The sequence below is a fragment of the Grampus griseus genome (genome assembly GCF_964374135.1).
Source record: "Grampus griseus genome assembly, chromosome: 6".
Taxonomy (NCBI): domain Eukaryota; kingdom Metazoa; phylum Chordata; class Mammalia; order Artiodactyla; family Delphinidae; genus Grampus; species Grampus griseus.
Genome location: NC_139000.1, coordinates 58,076,943 through 58,099,609, shown reverse-complemented (window position 1 = coordinate 58,099,609; position 22,667 = coordinate 58,076,943). Strand labels below are relative to the sequence as shown.

Sequence of the window (22,667 nt, the reverse complement as noted above, 5' to 3'; positions counted from 1 at the left end):
ATGGCTGGCTGGTCAGCTGGCTACTCAGAAGGTTCACTGCTACGGGTGTGTTAACCTCTTGGGGTCCCAACAAAGAGCTTTTTGATTTAATTAAGAGACATTAAGCTGTTGTAAAGCTTACAACCTATCTGATCTTTGTTGGCTTTAAGATTCTGCCCCGTGCCCCTTGTAAAACATGATGCAGAGGTGTGGAAGGTGAAGTGAATTGTCAGCAAAGACTTAATCACCATTGCTATGAATTCCAAGGTATGCTTCGTCAGTGCAATGGTAGCTGAGGCTGTTAAAAATGCTAAGTTGCAGTTTGCACCAGAGTTCAACACTTGACCTGCTATGTGTTCTTGACCAATTTCTGACAGAATTGTGCTGGTTAGCACATACTTGCTTTATTCTGTATTTTGTAAGATATCAGAATCAAAAATGCATGAGCTTCAGGGGCAAATAAAACAAATCACAGAATTTTGAGCTGAGCAAGAAATACGGTACAAACAACAGAGCAAATACTAAATACTATTAATTTCTAAAATCTTACATTAACAATAGGTACCTTGGTACTCTTTTTTGCAAAAAGAACATTTTTTTTTTTTAAAGTAAATGCATAGTATATAGAACAAGATCTAATTTTGACATACTTATGTTTGGATGAGAAAACTGTGCTCAAAAGTGTTAAGCCAGATCCCTAGAGGGCCACAGCAGGTTAATGGCTGGGCTTCACCTTCTGTGAAATACTATACAGGAGAGACTGTACAATTTTAACATGGTTTTAGATTGAATCAGTTCAGAAGTCAAATATAAAAGGCCCCCATTAGGGGAAATATGAGATTTTAATTGATTGGATTTATTTACAACATGTTCTATATCTTATAACCCAACCTGTTATTTTTAGGTATTTTCTGTCCCTCAAATTAGTGCATACAAAGCAAGGAAAAGCAGAAATTCCCTCACTGCATTACAGGGAAGTGATGTTTATTTCACACACGTCTGCACTAAGGAGACTGTGATCTCGAGAGCAGGGCTGTTAGCTTCTTTTGACAGACATGTGTCATCCCTAGAAGTATGTTTCATCATCAACCACTTCATTTATCTGAGTTAAACTTGATCAAGTTCAGAAAGGGAGATGAGTTCAAGGTTAGGACTATGCTTTTGTGTCACCGCTTAGTGATTAGATGAGCACTGAAGGAGTATAAAATGAGACACATTTCAATCATGCTGTCAAGTAATTTGTTATAAATTTTACTTTTTTTTTTTCTGCTGAAAATAAAGGAACAAAATCATTTTTTATGATGTCAGAGGAGTACATCTGAATATGCGATTTGATGAGCTAGCTGGTCTCTAAACAAGCAAGGCATGTTTTACCTGCAAGTGACTAATCAGTTAATCCTGACATAGTCTTTATTATTTTAATCAGTTCTCAGCCGAAATGCAGAATTCAGTTGGAACTGGATTTAAAATGCAAAGGCAGCTTGTAAAATCTATGAATCTTTCTACCTATTTAAAAAAAAAAAGTTTTCAAGGAACTAACATCCAAGACAAAAATGACATCAAATCCTTAAAAAAAAAGCTTTGCTTAGAAGTGGAGCCATTTGGTTGTAAGTAATAGGAAGCTGATTCTCTTTTACAGCTAGGTTTCAACCTCCAAAATGCACATCAGTTCTAATGGATTAAAGTATAGAGCTATATGACATTGAACTTTCTTGCAATTACATTCTATGGGTCTCTGCTGCTGATTCCCATAACAAAGGGTCATTTTAATCATCCCACAAATTGTAGTGCATTAATCTGTATAATAGTTTGATAAAGAACATTTATTAATTCAAAATTTGGGGGTCAGGATGGGTTCTTTCCCACTTTTCTTACTGATATAATTGAGACCACATTGTAGAATTAATGGTGGAAGAAATAAGATATGCATTGACTGGAAAATGAAAATTATTTCTGATAGAAAACTAAAGCCCTTGATATATCTTCTGGAAACCTCCAATACATCTTGTAACTATTGTGGAGGGGAACTAATGAAAGTAGGCTATGGCCTCACTTTGTGCTTACTCATCCAGTTTCTGATCCCTACAGACAGGTATTTTTTTTCTACCATGGATAATAAAAGCACTGTAGTAATTTTATCTATAGCTTGGTACTGCCAGGTTTGACAAAGCAGTGTTCCTCTCTTAAATGTATTTGACCAAGTGATTTTTTAGAAAGGCCTATAATTCAAATCGTTGAAACCCCAATCATCAAATAGAATGGTAGCCTAAGGGGATTTCCACATGCATGCCTCACACCTAGGCCCATAAAAAATGGAAAGAGGCTTTCTACACAGAGTCACTCTCGGTATTATCTTCTGAGCTCATTTATCCTTTGTCTGGGGATAATCTTCACATGATAAATTCATAGACTGGAACTCTTAGTTGTCAGGGTCAGCCTGGGCAGAGCAGACATTGATAGTCAAAATGAATTCTGGACAGGATGACTCCTAAAATGTTAGTTATATTTAATTCAGGGAAGGTCTTGCAATACATCATAAGCTTTTCATCGCATTGTACTTCAAAGGCTTGCTGTAAAATAACGTGGTCATTTGTGGTTGGAACTTCAACATAGTGGCTCACTTCAGTGTCACCTGAGCACACTTGACCCATTTAAAGTATAACACAGGGAGCATCCTACAGAGATTAGAGCAAGCTACAGGGCCAGGGTTGATGTTCCAGGTTTGACCTTAATGAATGGCAGCATTGGGTCTTAGGAGCACCAAAACACTAAAATCTGTTAAAGTACTTCCTCGAAGTCTTCTAAAGAAACCCTAGCAAAAGGTACTCTTAGGGATGACAGTGATATGGATGAATTATGACAGTTGCCTGCCTACATCTGAAATATGAATAAAATCAAGGTAGGGTTTGATCGGTGAAGTAGAAGAGGGGACACAGTTGCATAAACAACTGATGGTAAATGTTTCCGATTAACCAACTTCAGAAAGCTTTTCGGCTCTTCTGCACTTCATTTGTCCTTCTCTAAGTAATGGCCCATAAATGACTACATATCAACAATAACCTATGTAGTGACTTTTCAAGTATATCTTAAATATTTACATCAGAATTTTAAAAATACATGTTAAAAGAATCTAGGAAAAAGACATCTAAGTACGCATTTATCTGTGTTAATGAAAGCAGATGCACAAAAATTACATATTTAAGCATAGACTGAGTTAAAAGAGTTAACATTATTAATTTAGCCTAAATGTTGCAATTATGTTTCTTTGGTATTGTGCAGCCATTAAGTAAATAAAAATATGGTTGGAAAAAAATCTCTTACATGTAATTTCATTTTATTTCACCAATTGAATCCACTATTGTCACTTTCTATTCTGCCTCAGTTGCCTCACTTATAAAATGGGGATAATGATAACTTATTTCATAGATTTTTTATGAGTAAATGAACTAAGCCCTATTTAGTCTCCTGAGAACAGTGCCTGGCACCTAGGAATTGGTTAACAAAGAAAAGCATTATTGTCATTATCATCATTATTATAAGACCTAAATGTGACAACAGGATTGAAAGATAGTGCTGAGTTTCTGGACTTGCTTTATTACAACTCAGTTGGTCCATAATTGATCAGTCTACCTGAATGTATCATCAGATGGTCCAAATTTGCTAAACAAGTTCTGCTGTGGTTTTTATAAAAGAACTTACATTTCATGTAATTTTAATTGTATCAAGAAACTCAGACTTAACAGAAAATTTGAGAACATTTTAAGTATTCAATAACATGGGCACAAATTATCTATATAACCAAGAGGGTGATTTTTTACATTTTTAAGTTATAATTTTGACCAGCTGAGCACATGTACATTCTGTGTTGAAGAGACTGTAGTTTACCATCAGGTTCCTAACGTAAGGATTTGGTATTTGCCATATATACAGTCTGCAGCCGTTATTATTACAGAAGCCTGGCCTTCATTGCACCAGGTTCTCAGATAGTCTTTTCTATAGAGATAGTAAAACAAATCAGAATTCTTTCAAAACACCAGTTAAGTTGTCCCTTACATCAAAAGGCATCTCAGACTGCTATAAACGTCTTTTTCTCTGTTAAGCCCTATAAAATACCAATATTTAATGGAAGCAGACAGAGATAACTTAAACATTATTTTGAAATTGTCATGAAATATCATTAACATGAGTTTCTCCTAATAAGAGTGAATGCAAAGCAACAGAGTATCAAACCATAATTTGTACTTTTTTTCTTTTAGAAATACATGAAGGATTTCTGTGTGTACATGTTTATATTTGTTTTCTTCAGTGTAATATTAAAATTATTTTTTCTCTACCCTGCCTTTATTGCCTGGCAAGATAATTCAACATCTCCAGAGAGCTATTAGCTCCAGAAAAACTCGGTGCCATGATAAATGCAAGGAATTTTACCATTTTATCCCAAATGGTTAATCAAGGAACCAAGTCAAGCCAGAAATCGTTAAATAAGTGACCATGTCTATTTAAAATGTCAATTAAAAATTGGTCATCAGATTCTATTTCTGCTGATTTGAGGGGATATACATCATACAAGTTATCTCATTACTAAAAGTAATCTAAAATGGTACTAATCTCTCCAAAAAGTTGGTCTTTGAACGTTTTGATGGCTTTATCTGAGGGTACTACTTGTTTAATAATAAGTGATAAAGCCTGCATGACGGGCTTTTGTGAATCAAGCTGATTTTTTTCCACAGACAAGTTATAATGCATTCTTGTCCTTTGAGAGGATTTCATTAGAGTGGACAGTGATGTGAACTACCAGTAAAGGATCTAATCGTCCAGTGTTTACAGCCTGAGCCTTGCAATTGCAATTCAGTGCCTTACCTTTGGAAGACAGAGACTGAGATTTAGTAATGCTGACATACTACGCGTATTGTGGACACACTGTATTTGGGTTGTTCCCAGCCCTGAGTTAATTTCTCCCATTAAATTGTCATTAAGTTGGGTTATTGTTGTTTACATTTCTTTCTCTGTTTCCCACTTTTTTTCCTTAAGCTGCTTAAAGAGATATCTAGGAAACGCAGAAGCATCCGTTATGGGAGAGAAGTTGAATTGAAGCCATATATTGCCGCTCACTTTGATGTCCTTCCCACTGAGTTCACCCTGGGGGATGAAAAACATTATGGTGGATTTACAAACAAGCAACTCCAAAGTGGTCAAGAATATGTCTTCTTTGTGTTAGCAGTGATGGAACACGCAGAGTCTGTAAGTTAATTATGATGGCGTCCATCTAATTTCCTATGGTATTCTTATACATTTTTCACCAGAATTTGGTCATTTGGGGATACATAGGTACATGCACCCTAATTATTTCTCAAGAGATTTCGCTAACTTAGATGTGGTAACAGGCTGCCTACTCTTTGAACACTGCTGAGTAATCTGCTTGAGATTTCGTTACGAGTAAGGCTGTGTCCCTAATGACAGGAAATTTAGATGGACATCTAGTTTATGAAGTGCCAAATTGATAGGGCATGGTTCTTTTTGTTGTTGTTTGTTTTTTGTTTTGGCATTTGTATCTCTTAATCCCACACCCCTCTCTTGTCCTAACCCACTCCCCACTGGTAACCGCTAGTTTGTTCTTTGTGAGTCTGTTTCTGTTTTGTTATACACATTGGTTTGTTTTATTTTTTAGATTCCACGTATAAGTGATGTGATACAGTATTTGTCTTTTTCTGACTTATTTCACTAAGCATAATTCTGTCTAGGTTCATCCATGTTGTTGCAAATAGCATAATTCTTTTTTTACGGCTGAGTAATATCCCATTGCATATATGTACATTTTCTTTATTCATTCATCTGTTAACGGACACTTGGGTGGTTTCCATATCTTGACTATTGTAAATCATGCTGCTATGAACATTGGGGTACCTGTATGTTTTCAAACGAGCGTTTTTATTTTCTTCAGATACATACTCAGGAGTAGGACTGCTGGATCATATGGTAGTTCTATTTTTAGTTTTCTGAGGAACCTCCATACTGTGTTCCATAGTGGCTGCACCAATTTACATTCCCACCAACAGTGTACAAGGGTTCCCTTTATTCCACATCCTGGCCAACATTTGTTATTTGTGGTCTTTTTGATGATAGCCATTCTGACAGGTTTAAGGTGATATCTCACTGTGGTTTTGATGGGTATTTCTTGGATGGTTAGAGATGTTGAGCATCCTTTCACATGCCTGTTGTCTGTATGTCTTCTTTCGAAAAATGTCTATTCAGGACTTCTGCCCATTTTTAATTGGGTTGTCTGGTTTTTTGATATTGAGTTGTATGAGCTGTTTATATATTTTGGATATTAAGCCCTTATTGGTCACATCATTTGCAGATATTTTTCTCCCATTCAGTAGGTTATCTTTTTGCTTTGTTGATGGTTTCCTTTGCTGTGCAAAAGCTTTTAAGTTTAATTAGGTCCATTTTTTGTTTTTTGCTTTTATTTCTTTTGCCTTAGGAGATCCAAAAAAAAAAAAATTGCTACAATTTATGTCAAAGAATGTTCTGCCTATGCTCTCTTCTAGGAGTTTTATGGTTTCAGGCCTTACATTTAGGTCTTTATTCCATTTTGAGTTTATTTTGTACATGGTGTGAGGGAATGTTCTAATCTCATTCTTTTACAGGTAGCTGTCCAGCTTTCCCAGCACCACTTGTTGAAAAGACTGTCTGTTCTCCATTGTATATTCTTGCCTCCTCTGTAGTAGAATAATTGACCATAGGTGCATGGGTTTATTTCTAGAGCCTCCATTCTTTTCCACTGATCTGTGTGTCTGTTTTTGTGCCAGTACCATAGTATTTTGATTACTCTAGCTTCATAGTATAGTCTGAAGTCAGGGAGCATGATTCCTCGAGCTTAGTTCTTTTTCTCTCAATATGGTTTTGGCTTTTCAGAATCTTTTGTGGTTCCATATAAATTTTAGTGTTGTTTTTGATCTGGGAAAAATGCGATGGGTAATTTGATAGGGATTGCACTGAATCTGTAGATTGCCTTGTGTAGTATGGACATTTTACGATATTAATTCTTCCAGTCCAAGAACCTGGAATATCTTCCCATTTCTTTTTATCATTTTCAAATTTCTTCATCAATGTTTTATAGTTTTCAGAGTATAGGTCTTTCACCTCCTTGGTTAAGTTTATTCCTAGATATTTTATTCTTTTTGATGCAATTTTAAACAGGATTGTTTTCTTGCTTTCTCTTTCTGATAGTTCATTATTAGTGTATAGAAAAGCAAGATTTCTGTATGTTAATCTTGTAACCTGCAACTTTACTGAATGTATTTGCTAGTTCTAATAATATTTTTGGTGGAGACTTGAGGGTTTTCTATATATAGTACTTGTCATCTGCATATAATGACAGTTTTACTTCTTTCTTTCCAATTTGGATGCTTTTTATAGTGGCATGGTTCTTAAGACCTTTTGATGTGACCCACATCTGGATAGGAGGGTGACAGCCATCATTGCTCGTCTCCTTCCTCATCCTCTTAAAATGACTGTTTTCAAATATATGTTTAATATTAGGTATGTTGCATAATACCTAGTAGATCTTAGCCTGTGTGATTACAATAGTAACTAACAAGCTCTGAGATTAAACATAGTTAATTTCCAAGTATTTGAAAATATTGATGGGGGGGGTGATTGTATGTATTTTATTCTCCTATAACTACCAGTGAACCCATAGTGCTTTCTGCCCAGATTCAAGGGAAGTTCTATCTAGGAAAAGGCAAGCATAGCCTGGGTTTTAAATTATAGCAATTTACCAGGGACTTTATCAGTGAAAAGCCAAGAAAGTTAGAAAACAATTCAATAAAACAGAGAATTCCTAAGGTCCTCTAAATAATGAGTTGTCTTCTTTTATGTAATTCATCTTGCTCTTATGTCATTCTGCGCATCAGTTGCTTTGAATGTTAAAAACAGAGAGAGAGGGAGAGGGAGAGAGAGAGGGCGAGAAATTGTAGATGGGAGGGAGGTAGATTTTGAAGTGGCGGTTCACATTAACATTTAATATACATATTCAAAACTATACCTTTCTAATGGGGCTTAAAACTGACAGGTGTGGCAACTAGATAGAGCCAGTCCCTTCCCCGGTATAGGAAGTGTGAGATATATCAAAGATTTCTCCACATCAGGTGTTAGCATGTACAGTGGGGCTTCTCTTCAAATGACTGAAGGAATTCCCTCGTGGAAAATCAAAACACAAAGGCAGCCTTTCTGCCTGGTTTTTTTGTGTGTGTGCACAGGATGTCATTTGAAAACAAAGTGATGGGCTTCCTGGAATTTTAATGCACGGATGTGCTTTCTCTTCCTAGTTGAAGGTTTTAAGGCAGAACATCAAGGGAATGGAATGTTGGAACCATCTTATCTTTTTTTTAATGACTTTTAGATATTTGAAAGAAATTTTCTTTAAATAGCTTTAGGACATTTCCGAAAGCACGTTCAGAGCACTGAGATAGATCAGAGAATCCAGCAAAAACGGAATCTCATCAGATCATGCACTGTCAGAGACTCTGGTTTCTAACAGACATTTCAGCTAGTTGATACATTTCAACTAGTGTTGAAATGTATCACCATTGATGAATAGTTTACCTCTTCCCTTAGTATGTCATCTCACTGTTTCATTAATTATATAATTAGGATTTCTTCCCAAATATGTATTGTCTAAGTTGCCCCTTTTCTCCATCATCTTTTTCAACATGGCTGTCAAAGCTAACAGTATTTCCTTTATGTTTCCTATGTGTGTTCATGCCAGCATTTATAGACTTGTACCCAGCTAGTATAATGCTCGTAGTGATACAGTCTTTTGTAAACCTCAGATTTTCAAGAGTGATTGTTAAAGTGGCTAACCACTCCAAGGGTGGGATGATAATTTGCATACAGAAAATATCCCCCTTCCCCCCACAAAGACATGAGCTTTTCCCCAATTAACTGCCTCATTAAGAATATCAAAGGACTGGTTTAGAACGACCCAACGTTTAATCTTTTCCATTACTCCCACATACTGAACAAATTCTACTTTTCATAAGGCTGATATCATTTTACTGTTTTGTTTTCTTTTCATTTTCACATGTCTCTGTTTCCTGATTTGGGTTGGAAATCTATGTACGTTGGGAAAAACCTCTGCTTAGATTTCCATCTTGGCTAACCAAGATTATTATCTCAAAGGCTCTTGGTAAAGAATTTCAAATCAGAGAGTTTTGCTTACTTAAGTCTCCCAAACAATTTGAGTGTGACCTACAAAATGGAAAGGGGAAAATTTAAACCAAAACAAACAATTAATTATATAAAAGAATCATGTTTCTTGCACATAGAGTGTATTTGCTAAGCCCTTTGTGTAAATCCTTACACTGTACATATCTTTTTTGTTTTGTTTTTTTTAAATCAGCCCCTAAGAAGGTTAGAAACATATTGAGTTTTTGTATTCTTTAGATGCATTAGAAAATCCAAAAGTCTGCTCAATCTCTTTCCTGGACATAGTGAGGAAAATGGAAAGGGAGAATAGCATACAGGCATTTCGTGGGCATGTGTTCTCCAGATTGACTGCTGAGCTTGTCCTACTTAAAGCAGAATATATGCGCTAATTGTTTAAAAATGCAGACTGAAAATAATTAAACATATTTACCGATAGTGGAAAAATGAGTATACTCTCTCGTGCTTTAATAATGTCAGCCATTTGAAAAAAAAATGAGCATTTTATTTTATTCAACAGATTTTCTGGGAACCCACTAAATGCAAAGTTCTGTACTTGCTGCTTTAAGCATACAAACTGTATATAAATCTTTACTTTCAAGGAGTTTATAGTTTCATTAAAGAAGATAAGGCATGTACACAAATGAAAAACCAAAATAGAGCCTGGCCACTACCATTAAGGAACAAATAACTTCAAATTGTTAAAATGACTTTTACCTACATTTTGTGAAATGACCGATTATTTCCAGTTAAGGAGAGGCAGCTTCAGTGGAGGCAAAATTTAAGTGAGGCCTTGGAGTCGGATTGCGGGAGCTAAATGTCGTGGAACTTGTGAGAGGGTTAAAGTAAAGAGAGAGAATAGAGCATTTTGGTAGCAGCAGCAAGAAGTCTATTGTGATGGAACATGTTATATGTGGTAAGAAAGTTTCAAACAAAATTGTGGAGGCCCTTAAGAATCGTGCTAAGATGTCTAGCTTTTATTTAGGAATCCCTAGAGAGCCTCCTGAAGGTTTTCCGGACGCAGTTTAGGATAACTCTAGCAGCAGTGGAGACTGTTAGAGGAAGGAAGAAATTCTTGATACGGTTTGGGGGAACATGAATGAGGTAATGAGAAATGTGGTTGTGTGAGACTGGAAAGGGGGTGGATGGACCTGAGGATCATCCACATGTGCACGTGTCCTTTTGAGTTATGGTTTTCTCGGGGTATATGCCCAGTAGTGGGATTGCTGGGTCGTACGGTAGTCCTATTTTTAGTTTTTTAAGGAACCTCCATACTGTTCTCCATAGTGGCTGTATCAATTTACATCCCCACCAACAGTGCAAGAGGGTTCCCTTTTCTCCACACCCTCTCCAGCATTTGTAGACTTTTTGAAGATGGCCCCATTCGGACCCGTGTGTGGTGACACCTCATTGTGTAGTTTTTATTTGCAGCTCTAATAATTAGTGATGTTGAGCATCTTTTCGTGTGCCTTTTAGCCATCTGTATGTCTTCTTTGGAAAAATGTCTATTTAGGTCTTCTGCCCAGTTTTTAATTGGGTTGTTTGTTTTTTTAATTGGGTTGTTTGTTTTTTTTTGTTATTGAGCTGTGAGCTGTTTGTTTGTTTGTTTGTTCTTAAGACATGTGGGGCAGCTCGTGAATGTGGACTGGTCTCTAGTGGGAAAAATAGTATTTTAAAGAGAGGCAGAGTCACGAGAATATTTTTCTGAGCGAGTCTAAAATAGGACAGAAAAAAACAAGATATTACAGAAACAATTCATGCATATGCAGTCCCTTCATTCACCAAGTGACTTTCCATATATATATATATATATCTATCTTTGCAGCTTTATTGAGGAATAATTGCCAAATATAGTGGCACATATTTAAAATGCACAATGTGATGATTTTATATAGTTCTGTATACACAGACTCTGTGATTACCAAGATCAAGAAAATTAACTGTTTGTTTCGTGTGTATGGTGAGAATGTTTAAGATCTACTCTCAGAAACTTTCAGGTATACCGTTCTGTGTCACTCACTATAGTCACCTTGCTGCACTTTAGATTTTCAGAACTCATTCTTCTTGTAACCATACAATATATGTCTTTCTCTGTCCGGCTTATTTCACTTAGCATAAAGCCCTCCAGATTCATCCATGTCATCGCGGATGGCAGGATTTTCTCCTTTTTTTCTCCTTTTAATGGCTGAATAATGTTCCATTGTGTGTGTATGTATCTGTGTATATAGAAAACCACATTTATCTATTCATCCATAAAAAGAAACTTACGTTGCTTCCATGTGTTAGATATTGTGAATATACTGCAGAGGACACAGGTATGCAGGTATCTTTGAGACAGTGATTTCCTTTCCTTTGGCTGTATACCCAGGAGTGGGATTTGTCATATGGTACTTTTATTTCTAATGTTTGGAGGAACCAACATACTGTGTCCTATAATGGCTGTACCAATTTGCATTCCCACAAACAGTGTATTTAAGGTTTTCCTTTTCTGTTATACCAACCTCTGAGCAGTACTGTAATAAAATTAAATAGATATGCTAAATCCTTTTAAGTAAGTTCTCAAAATGTTATCTTCTAAAAAGCCATATCATTATCACTTTCATGCGTGTTGCAGTTATAATTTGAACACTGGATTTTTCTTTTGCAGTTGTAGATTTTGGCCTTCATTTTCTTACAAAGGTGCAGTACGTAGGACTACTTACATAATTTAATGCAATACCGATAATTTGCTGTATAAATGTTTACTTTCTTCTAATTTGGTCTCAGCTGAGTGAGTGATGATATCTTAATGGCTGGAACGATAATATTTTGTATTTTTCTCATTGCATGTAACACATCGGCACGATGTAAATGCTCATTGAACATTTTGTGACTGCTTAATTGACTGGTCCTTATACTTCATAAGATCATTTAATATGCCACATATAGATCCCAGTGAAAAAGTATCTATGGAGTAATTTATACCATCAAAAATGATTTTATTGTAAAATCCTTTAAAGGAAATTTCGATTACAAAACCTCTTTTTTCTTCCTTTCTCTCCCCTCCTTTTTTATTTTACACACTTATTATCAAATCCACGATGTTCTAATGCTCAAGATACTTTCTAGAAAGGCATTATTTTATAACTAACTAACACAGATTCTGTTTTTCCTCAGAAGATGTATGCAACCAGCCCTTACTCTGATCCTGTTGTGTCAATGGATTTGGATCCACAGCCAATCACAGACGAAGAAGAAGGCTTGATCTGGGTTGTAGGTCCTGTCCTTGCAGTGGTCTTTATCATCTGCATTGTCATAGCTATTCTTCTTTATAAAAGGTAGGTTTGCCCCATATTTCTATTGCAAAGACTTTATTATCCTTCTAGGGTCATTGTGTGGTTGATCTTAGTAGAAATACTTCCAATAATCACTGGACAAAACGGTGTCCATTAGCGTTAGAACAAAACGTAAAGACTCAGCTATTTAAAATCTCATTCACCATGTGGTATAGACTCTGTTGCCCAGCAGGCGTAGATCCCAACCTCCATCTTCTGAGATACTTACTTAGGCAGAATGAGCGCTTTGCATGACAGCTGAGATGTTACTACATTCGCAAGCAGATAGTCCCAAGGAAGCTCACACTGGATTGTTTCAGATCAAGTTGGCACATTTGCGTCCAGTTCATAAGTCTAACTAACTTGCTTGTCGGCTGAGATTCCCTGCCCTCCCCCCACCCCCGTGGCTATTTTCAAAAGTTAGCAAAAGTGGCTAAAAATAGAAGAGCAAAGAAAGAAAAGATAGGAAGAGGATGAACTTTTCCCTTTCCCCTTTGTGTCCAAGAGGAAACGCAAGGTACCATTTTCCTTTAGAAAAAATATAACCTTAGTCTTGATACCCCCACGTATCCATATGATTTAGTGTCTGACCACAGGTGGGATGCAAATAACCCACATTTACCTGTGTTTTCTGATCCACTCTTGTCAATCCCATTTCTGCTTCCATTACACATAAGCAAGATTTCTTCCCCTAGGTCACTGCTTAAGCAGTTGGATAGAAGACGTGAGTAATTCTTCTTCCCCTTAATCCTTTCTGACCTAAAAAATACAATAATGTATAAAATTTTAACAATTAACATCTGCTCTCTTAAACATGTAGAATGACTGAATTCTGAATTCTCTCTCTCCCTTTATATCAATTTTTCTTTTCTTCCATTCCAAATTTTATTTTCATGAACCTTTAATCTGTTTCCTTTGTAGTGTGTCATCTGTCGGAATGCCACTGTGAAGTTACTCTCTTCCTTCTACTGCAAGATAGTTTTTCTCTCTTCTTCCCTCACTATAACCTTGACCTTCAAAATTAGATGAGAATGTCTTCATTTTGATGCTTGCTCACATGTTTAATCTGACAAGATATCTTATTTTCATTATCTCTTTTTCCCACCCGTATATCTCCCTTCATTGGGTTTACATTAATTATTCCTACCTGCATTCCTTTGTTCTTATGTTCTTGGAAGAGCTCTCTTTTCATAAGCTCTTCTTTTGACTCAAAAACATACTTTTCAAGACAGACACTTCTCCCTTGAAAAACTCTCTCTTATGAGGCTGTATTCCATTCTATTCCAGAGTTGAGAAAAAAAGGACAAGTTAGTTAAAGAAGTTCATACCATAGCCCATTAAATCGCCTATCCTTTCTAGAATTAATAAAAATAAATCCATCATTATTCTTCCCGATCACTGCCATCACTCAAATTGTCCACTCCATAAAATAATAGCTGAAAAAGCAAGTGCTTGACAGGCCCAAACATCTTAGTTGATGGTTTCAATCTTCCCATCCCAGTCTGTATCTTATCAGTGTGCTGTTGTATTTGATCCCTTCTCTCTTACTCAAGAGCTAAAGGGCAGGAAGTAAGTGCGAGGTCCCACATACTCCAGAACAGTAAGAGATCCTATGTGAGTCCGAGTCCAAGCAACAGCTTTGCTGTTCAGGTACCGCACTTAAAGTAAAAAGAGAATTCTAATTGTTTTCTGTGAAACATTCATTTAAGTGGTAACATCCTGCTGTGGGAGTCAGACCAGAAGACAACTGGTGGCTGACAGTTGCAGTTCTAGATCATATCACGTGACATTGTGTGATTACTCAAAATGAACAAGATGCTTACCTTTTTTTAAGTGGTGAATCTGTCCGGCTATCATTAAGTCATGCGTGCGTTGGCCAAAAAGTTCGCTCGGGGCTTTCATCTGGAAAACCCCGAGCGAACTTTTTGGCCAACCCGCTAGAAATCCTTTTAAAGTTTTCTTTATCCACACGTGCTTGAAAAAAATAAACTCAGTTATAATTTTTCCTAATCCTGCAAAAAGAGGCATCGTATTTAAAGATTTTTATGACTGTTGAAGTTGCATTTCAGTGTGTGCACATGCAAGCATCGTCTAATGCAATTGTTGGGAAATGCACACGTCCTCGAACGCTCAGTATATTTAGCTAAGCATCTGAAAGCCCATGAAGCATTTCTGAAATAGAAATGCTTGCTTCAGCAGTAAAGAACATTCCTGACTTGAAATTCAAGTAGACCCAACAATGTCCTTCCTGATTATCGTGAAACAGTTCAAGAGGAAATCTTCTGCAGGCAATGAATAGTGTCTTTAATAGCTTGGATCCTGAGCAAAGAAAATTATATAACAAACAAACACACTATAGCCCTCTTTTTAGGTGCCTTTCAGTTTATACATAGGTCACTGGTAATGACTCAGAATGGAATGTATTATTATTATCAGCATTATTATTTTTAAAGTATTATTTCACTTCCCGTGTGCAAATAATACTTTGAGTCGGGAATGAGTATAAAATATTGGTGACGCACATATATCCTGTTGGTAATACACACCTGTTTACAAGACTACTTGTGTTTGTTAGGAATGGGTCTGTAGCTGTGGATGCTTCGTCCATATAAACAAATACATTTCGCTGAGCTCTCCGAGGAGACTTTGAGACTTATCCCTATTAATTATGTTAAAATGGAAGAGCACAGTTTCACATTCTATTCATTTGACTTTGTTTTAAATTTAATCATTTGAAAACTATAATATATTGATAATCAATCAATGACAAAACATGTCACGGAGCCTTTGTAAGGGCCTAGAGGGCCATCAGAATAGTAAAACGTGTTTGGTAGGTCTTTAGTGTTAATTTCCTTGCACTAGGAATTTTTGGAAATCCGGTACTCTATATGTGATACATACAATGATTTAACAATTTAAACTGCAGAGAGAAGAGGTAGCAAAGTTTAGAAAAATACTAAACTAGGAAGCAAGAAACCTGAGTTCAAGTCCCAGCTCTGTGACTAGCTGGCTAAATGGGGTAGAAAGTCATGCTACCACTCCTGGCCTCGGTTTCTTCACTTTTAGAAAATAAGTATGTAGATTAGATAATTGACTGACTTTTTTAGTCTGAGAACCTAAAAAAAAACCAAGTAACAGAATTAATACTATATTATTTCTGCCTCCAGTGCATGTGTAAGTTTTCTAAATGACTCCATGGTGCCCTTCATCTATCCTCCCCTACAAAGAAAAAAGAATCCATAAAGCAATTGAATGCTCTTTGATGTTCATCATCTACCCTGCACATCTGCTACACATGTAAGGCTTTTCAGTCGCTGGTTCTAAAACTGTCCAGGAATTATTCCTAGAGAAAATATTCTTAAAATAAAATGTTAACCTGACTGACTCTACGAAAAGCATTTCAAGATGGCTGAGAAGTATTTACCGTGTAGTATGGAAGGAAAAAAAAAATGGATTAGGAGGTTGGAAAGCGCTAAGGCATGGTCTAGGCCAAATTCACATTCTTGAATAGTAATAGTCTAATGTGGGTGGACACTGTAGAGAGTAAATAATTTCCATCCCCACCCCAAGATGTTTAGTTTATGTGTGAAGACCATGAGGTAGCTGTGACTAAAATACAGACTTCAGCTTTTTCACCTTTTCCCAGATCCAACATTGGCTCCCTGTGGGCTCTGCCTCTTTAAGTCGTCTTTTTGTATCAACCCTACGTATATTTCCAAGGTGTTATCAAAGAAAGCAATGCAGTCCAGACTATTCTGAGATGCTATGAAGAAATAGGCTGCCACGCCCCCCCGCTCTGGGCAATGCCTTCCCTAAGCCTGGAAAGCCTTTCCTCTCACTCCACTCCTCCTGGCCTGGCAAAACCTAACTCACCTTTTAGAAATAAGCTAAGCTAAGATCCGCTTACTAAATGAAAGCCTTTCTGAGTGACTGTCCTCCTCGTGTCCTCTGTGCTGTACCAGTTCAGGCTGCCTTAGGGTCCCCTGCTGTACGCTCTTAGAGCACTTTCTACTTCTCTATATTATAGAACCTACCCCATCACTGCCATTGCCCATCTTCTTGGCTTTCTCCCCCCACTGAACTGTAGGTCAAGGACTCCGTCTTATTCCTCATTGTATTCCTTGTGCCCGGTAGAGTGCGTGGTACAGGGGACTGCTGACTAATCAAATTTACACACGTCCAATAGTGACACACTCAGTTCCCTCCTCTTGTTTACTCCATCGCTGCTTATCACGTTCATCTTGACTGGCAAGAGCTGTAATAAAACCCTCAGCCTGTAATTTAAATACACCACTTCCAAAAGAATTCAAACTTAGATATTGGTACCAGCTATGTACCCATGTGTGCAGTAAGGCTGACATTGCTGTGACAGAGGGAGTGAAGCGCACGCCATGCACTGGTTCATCCTAATATTCAACAGCCTTTTCGTATACAGAACTGGCAGTTCACTAGGTATTTCTCTTCCTCTCAGAGGAATAGCTTTTCCTACAACTGATTCACTGATGACCTCACGGATTAAAACTAAGCAAGCTGAGGACATTGGTAGGAATTTTTACAAGCCTGGTGCAACCAGCTAAATTATTTTAAGAATAAAAAGAAGAACCTGTGTGTTTGATATCATTTTCATTATTCACTTTGTATGTGTGTGTTTGTACAATTTAAATGTGGCCTTTGTATTTTTGAAAAGAAATGGACTGGAGTGCCTTAAAGCCAGATCCTCCAGCAATATGGGTGTGTATTATGTCATTCGCATTGAAGTGGACCTGGCACCTTTATTTTTCGCACTTGAGAACTCCCTAAACACTTTGCAATTTGCCTCAACATGAAGACCGTTTAGATGAATTCTCTTCAGGTGAAGGTTATACTCTCTGCCCAAAGGACATGGTTAAACAATACACATATTATCACAGGTGAAAGTGTCTATGAGAATGAGCTGCAGGTGTTCACAGACAGCAGCGCCTCTGTGACTAGGAAAATACCTGTCATGTCAGTGGCCGGTAATAAAAATACTTTTCTGGATTAGCACAGCTATATAAATGGGTCATGCTCTGTAGATCTATAATGATGAATATTATATTTTCCAAAACTGAAAATGTATTTAACCTTTTACTAGAAAGAAAAAACTTACGATCACCTTACTTGTCAAAAGGTGTTTGAAGAAATCATTTCTGCCACTTTCCTAATCTGGTGGTGTATTATGCAATGGTGCAGAGTTCTGTGCAGGTCAATGCAATTTGCAGGTGTTTTAAATCATTAAAGGAATACTGTATCTCTTAACTGAAGATTCTTAAATGAACTAAATTTCTTATATGGAATGAGGTCATATTCCCATTAAGTACAGTAGCAGTTGTCTCATGGCGTGTTTTGTAAAAATCAAATTATATCTCTACCATCAAACACTTCCTGCGATATAATTAATTGTGGCAGTGTTTTGTGGATTGATGAATAAAAGCGAGTCTGACACTAACACACACACACACAAATGTTTTGCTTAGCCATGTACGCTCATGTCTTCCATTTGCTTCATGTCTAGAGGCCTTTAAATATTTTGATATGCTATCATTTTCTAATGTGTTATATATCCCTGATTCTGAGCACTGTTAAATCTTGGTTGTCATGGTTACTCTTGTTACCATTGGCCAACTAACATTTAGCCTTTCTTTTTCTTTCTTTGCTGCATTAAATTGGAGCAGTAAACCTGACAGGTGAGGAATAGAGAACCCCTTTCATGCTCAGTCCAAAAAAAAAAAAAAAAAGATACGGGTAGACTTTGGAGGTATTGAGGGGGCGAGGGTGGAGGTTGGATATAAAAGATGCAACTGGCAAGGGGAAGATGGACGAAGCCTAGATATATAAAATAATTTTGATATTAAAATGATTTGGGGGGAAATAGTTTGTCTATATATGAAGACTAGAGTATTTAAAGCCAAATTTAGAAGGTACTAAAACCAGTCTGAGTTTTGTTTGTAGTCAAGGTTAAATGAGTATCTGTATGTGTTAATGTAAGCCATTTTTCTTTTGTTTTTACTGAAAGTTTGATCTCAAGACACTGTGTACAGGAATACTAGCATTCTCACACCCTGCTAATGTTGATGTCAGTGCCTTAGTGAAAACTTATATTTAATTCCAAATTATTTTCCCTGTCTTCCAGCCTTGAATAATACTAGTAATAATAACAATAATAATCCCTATACTGCTTATTTGTTGATCAGTCGAAGCTAACCCTGCAGCTTTCTAACACATACCTAGATGTCTATATATGAATTCCTGATTAAACTAAGAAAAGGATCTCAATGCTCCTCTAACCCGCCTCCCTCCCAATGTTGTATTACAGGGGTTCTCTGGGAGTGGCCCCTGGACAAGCAGCAGTGGCATCAGCGTCACCTAGGAACTTGGTAGAGACACAAATTCTTGGCTCCCCCAAATCCCAGAACTACTGAATCAGAAACTCTGGGAGTTGGTCCAGCAGCCTGCCGTTTAAACAAGCCCTCGTAGGCGACTCCGATGCATACCAAAGTTTGAGAATTACTGCTGTATTATTGTCCCTAAAATCACTTATTACACTTTCACTGGCAGGAAACTCAGACTATCTCTGAGAAGGTGTGCTTGCCATTAATCCAGCAGAAAACACATGCAAAATAGTTTTTCTAGCCCAAAGTCAAAACACTTTGAATCTAGTTAATACACTCAGAGATCAGAGATCCACCTCTCATTAGAACACTGTCCTCATTTCACAATTTCATCACTACCTTCTTGTTCTATTAAAATGAGAGAAATGGGCCACAATTTAGATATCATCTTTTAACACTCCTTCTCTATTTTATAAGTGAAGAAATTAAGAAGGTTTGTAGTTGACTTACCCAAGGAGATTCACACCAATAGTCGTAGAGTTGGGGTTCCATTCTTAATGATGTCAGAATCGTTAAGTGTCCGAATTGATTTCTTTGACATCTCTATGAATATTCAAATAAATATATTTCTTCCAAAAGCCTGTACTCGTATGTCTGAATCTTTGTTCCAAGTAAATAGATGTATATGATCTGCCACAAGATCATCCTTTTGTTTTTGCTCCCCACTTTACCTGTAGATAAGAACCAGGTGAGAATAAGTGAAAATAAAACCCCGCTTAGACCACAGAGCAGCATTTTTGTTGTACAGTATTCACAGCCCTCAAAAAACCACATATTTTTATGGTATTAGCAGTTTCTGCCATATCTGAAATGTCATGTGATCTTCTATTTTCTTTTCACCCAGATAACCCCTGCACGTGGTAGATACTTCTCACTGTGAGAAATAAACTTACCCTAGGGCTTTATAATCCTAATAGAAAAAAGAAAACAGCGAGGCAAAATTCAGAATCTGGTTCAAGTCACTATTTGTTGCTTTTTTTCTATCAGTAGACGAAAATGAGAATAATGAGACCTCTGAAAACTTACCAGAAAAAAAAAAAAAAGTTACTCCTTACGTTCCTGTTGGGACTAATTTAGATCATTATACACCATTTAGTACCTTGCAACAGTAAATTCGGTTTTTAAAAATGACCACTGTTACTGATGATGACCAAACTCTTCATCTTGCAAATCTTCCTTAGAAATTCTTTGTTGGAAAACAAACATTTTAACACATTTCTGTTTAAAAATAATGCGATAAAGAGTGTGGGCAGCCGGAATTACCCATGTTGTGATCATCAAAACTAAATGAAGCAAAATAAAATTTAAACAGCTGCTTTTCCTAGCTGGCTAGGACTTCTGGAGTCTGAGTTCTTGGAGATTATCTTACTTGGACAGATTAGGTGAGGGAGATGTTAGTTATTAAATGTCAGGACACCCCTCCCATTTATTACGATTATGAATTGTAACTTCAGTCCCCACGCTCTGGGCTTTCCGAGACTCGTCGGGCAACAAGATGGCATTTTCAACTTTCCTGGCGCCAGAGAAACTGAGTAAATGTCTTTAGAGAGTATTCTTTCTTTCCCTGTGTCTCACATCACTCAGCCTGGCCTCAGCACAAAGGAAGATAAGGAGGGTGTCCCACAATATCTGCAGGAGGGAGGGTCTCCTTGCCCAGATATTTCTTCATGTGGTTTCCGTAATCCTGCAAGAAAGACTGTAGAGCCATTTTGAAAAAGGGATAAAAATCCAGTTTTCAGTCATGGGATCTGGCACATCAGTAAAGCCATGTGCCAAGTTGTGTGAAAAGACCCAAACCTGAAAAGGGCCACTGGGATTACTTGGAGAAGACCAACCATATGTTTGTCACACGTGGGATTGATTGGCCACACTCGGCGGTGTTTCATTAACCCATTTAGATTCTGCATCTTCGAGAGTAAAACGTCTCTCTGTATTGTGAGGCACATACCCCCAGCATAAACACGGTGACATTTTCTATTGTGAAAGTGGTCATCATATCCTTCTTTCCCATTGTCTTCCTAGACCCTTTTTCTCTTCCTTCTCATATCTCTCAGACCAGTTCTCCATCTCTTCTTTTCCTTTCCTTCTCATTTTCCACTCCATGTAACTGGAGCTGCCAGTACCTTTGGCATGCCTCCAACTCACTGCTTTCCTCCGATTGGTAGTAGGGCTTGGCAGTATGCTCTGTCCTAAGGCTATACCTGACACTTTTAGGTGGAAACAGAGAAGCCTGAGACAGGTTAATCCAAGGTTCTGAGAGAGCAAGGTGTCTAACAGGACTCACCCCCAAATATTCATTCCACTGAGGATGTTGTTTTGCTGAAGGCATTGCACTTGAGCAAATCAAGTGTGCTTTCCCTGCACATCAATCTGCGCTTCATCCCCTGGTTGGTTTTTGTACCACCGTCATATCAAAAAGAGAAAGGGAGAGTTCCTAAATACTGCTGCACCCTTTCTCCAAATAAGAATGCCTTTGCTCTGAGAAGGGGTGAGATGCTAGGATTATGCCTCCGGCCTGGAGATTGCTGGAATCTGTATTTGGAATAAAGCACTGTTTGAAAAGTTCTCCGTTAGTTAAGTGAATTTTTAATTGAATTCAACCTTAAAGAAAATAGCTAGCTACTACTCTGATTATTTGTTTGGGGGGCAAAAAAAAAAAAAAAAAAGATCTTACGAGAAAACCTCACATTTCTTGCATAGACATTTATTAAAATTACATTATGACACCTTAAGCAAAGAGAGTTAGCTTGACACCATAACCAGCTGATACTGTTTTTTCCTTGGGATTTGAAAAGAGAAAAGGGATGTTGGTTTTGTGTGGTCCTGATTCTCCTACCAGGTATTAGGTTAACTGGAAATCTTAGAAATGCACTTACTGTATTTATCTGGTTATGGGAAAATCCAGGGCAGATCCACTTGGTAGCCCCCAGTCATGTATCCTAAAGGGAAAAGGAGGGGGGCAGATTTAGCTGTTTAGCTTGAGGCCCAGTAGTTTCTATGAGTTTTTTCCCATGGTAACCACAATTTTAGTATTGGTTACTAGGGTTACTCTATCCTATCCCTCACAAATAGAACTAGTGGATGAGGGAGAAAAGCTAAACAAGTTTCCAAACCTATCTCACCAACACCTCCTTAAGCCTAAAGGCAGAATCACTGAATTATTTAAATCCAGAGATAAAGGAGGACTTTGAGATGATCCACTTAAAAATTTCGGACCTGAGGAAATACTGTAGGCTAGGAGAGAAAAAAGTAACCTGAACAGGGCTTCCCTGGTGGCTCAGTGGTTGGGAGTCCGCCTGCTGATGCAGGGGACACGGGTTTGTGCCCCGGTCCGGGAAGATCCCAGATGCCGCGGAGCGGCTGGGCCCGTGAGCCATGGCCGCTGAGCCTGCGCGTCCAGAGCCTGTGCTCCGCGACGGGAGAGGCCACAACAGTGAGAGGCCCGCGTACCGAAAGAAAAAAAAAAGTTACCTGAACAAAGTCACAAAAGTCAAAAAGTTTTAAACCTGAAAATGGGGGGTGGGGGGTTAGGAAGGGCATAACTCTGTTTTTTTTAAATCTCTTTCCATTTTTTTGGTTGTCTTACTCTTAAATTTTTATTCTCTCCCTATAGGAAGAGGGCAGAGTCTGATTCTAGAAAGAGCAGCATACCAAACAGTAAGGAGGTCCCTTCACACCATCCAACAGACCCAGTAGAACTGAGGCGCCTTAATTTCCAAACACCAGGTAAGAGGCATGACTCCTCTTGTCCATAACA

General features: G+C 37.6%; 1 protein-coding gene across 10 annotated transcripts in view; it reads left to right on the top strand.

Annotated features, from left to right (window-relative positions):
- Window positions 1-22,667, top strand: part of PTPRD (protein tyrosine phosphatase receptor type D) — a gene marked incomplete at its 5' end in the record, with an annotated part of 417,042 nt that overhangs the window by 268,733 nt on the left and 125,642 nt on the right. For 6 of the 10 annotated variants that reach the window (XM_082656696.1, XM_082656688.1, XM_082656692.1 and 3 more), the window contains 3 exons: window positions 5,011-5,220; window positions 12,343-12,503; window positions 22,524-22,636. In XM_082656696.1, coding sequence (XP_082512822.1) covers window positions 5,011-5,220; window positions 12,343-12,503; window positions 22,524-22,636 — 484 coding nt within the window. Of the gene's footprint in view, window positions 1-5,010; window positions 5,221-12,342; window positions 12,504-18,190; window positions 18,206-22,523; window positions 22,637-22,667 lie in introns of all 10 variants that reach the window. The other 4 variants (XM_082656694.1, XM_082656690.1, XM_082656689.1 and 1 more) reach the window with 2 other exon arrangements.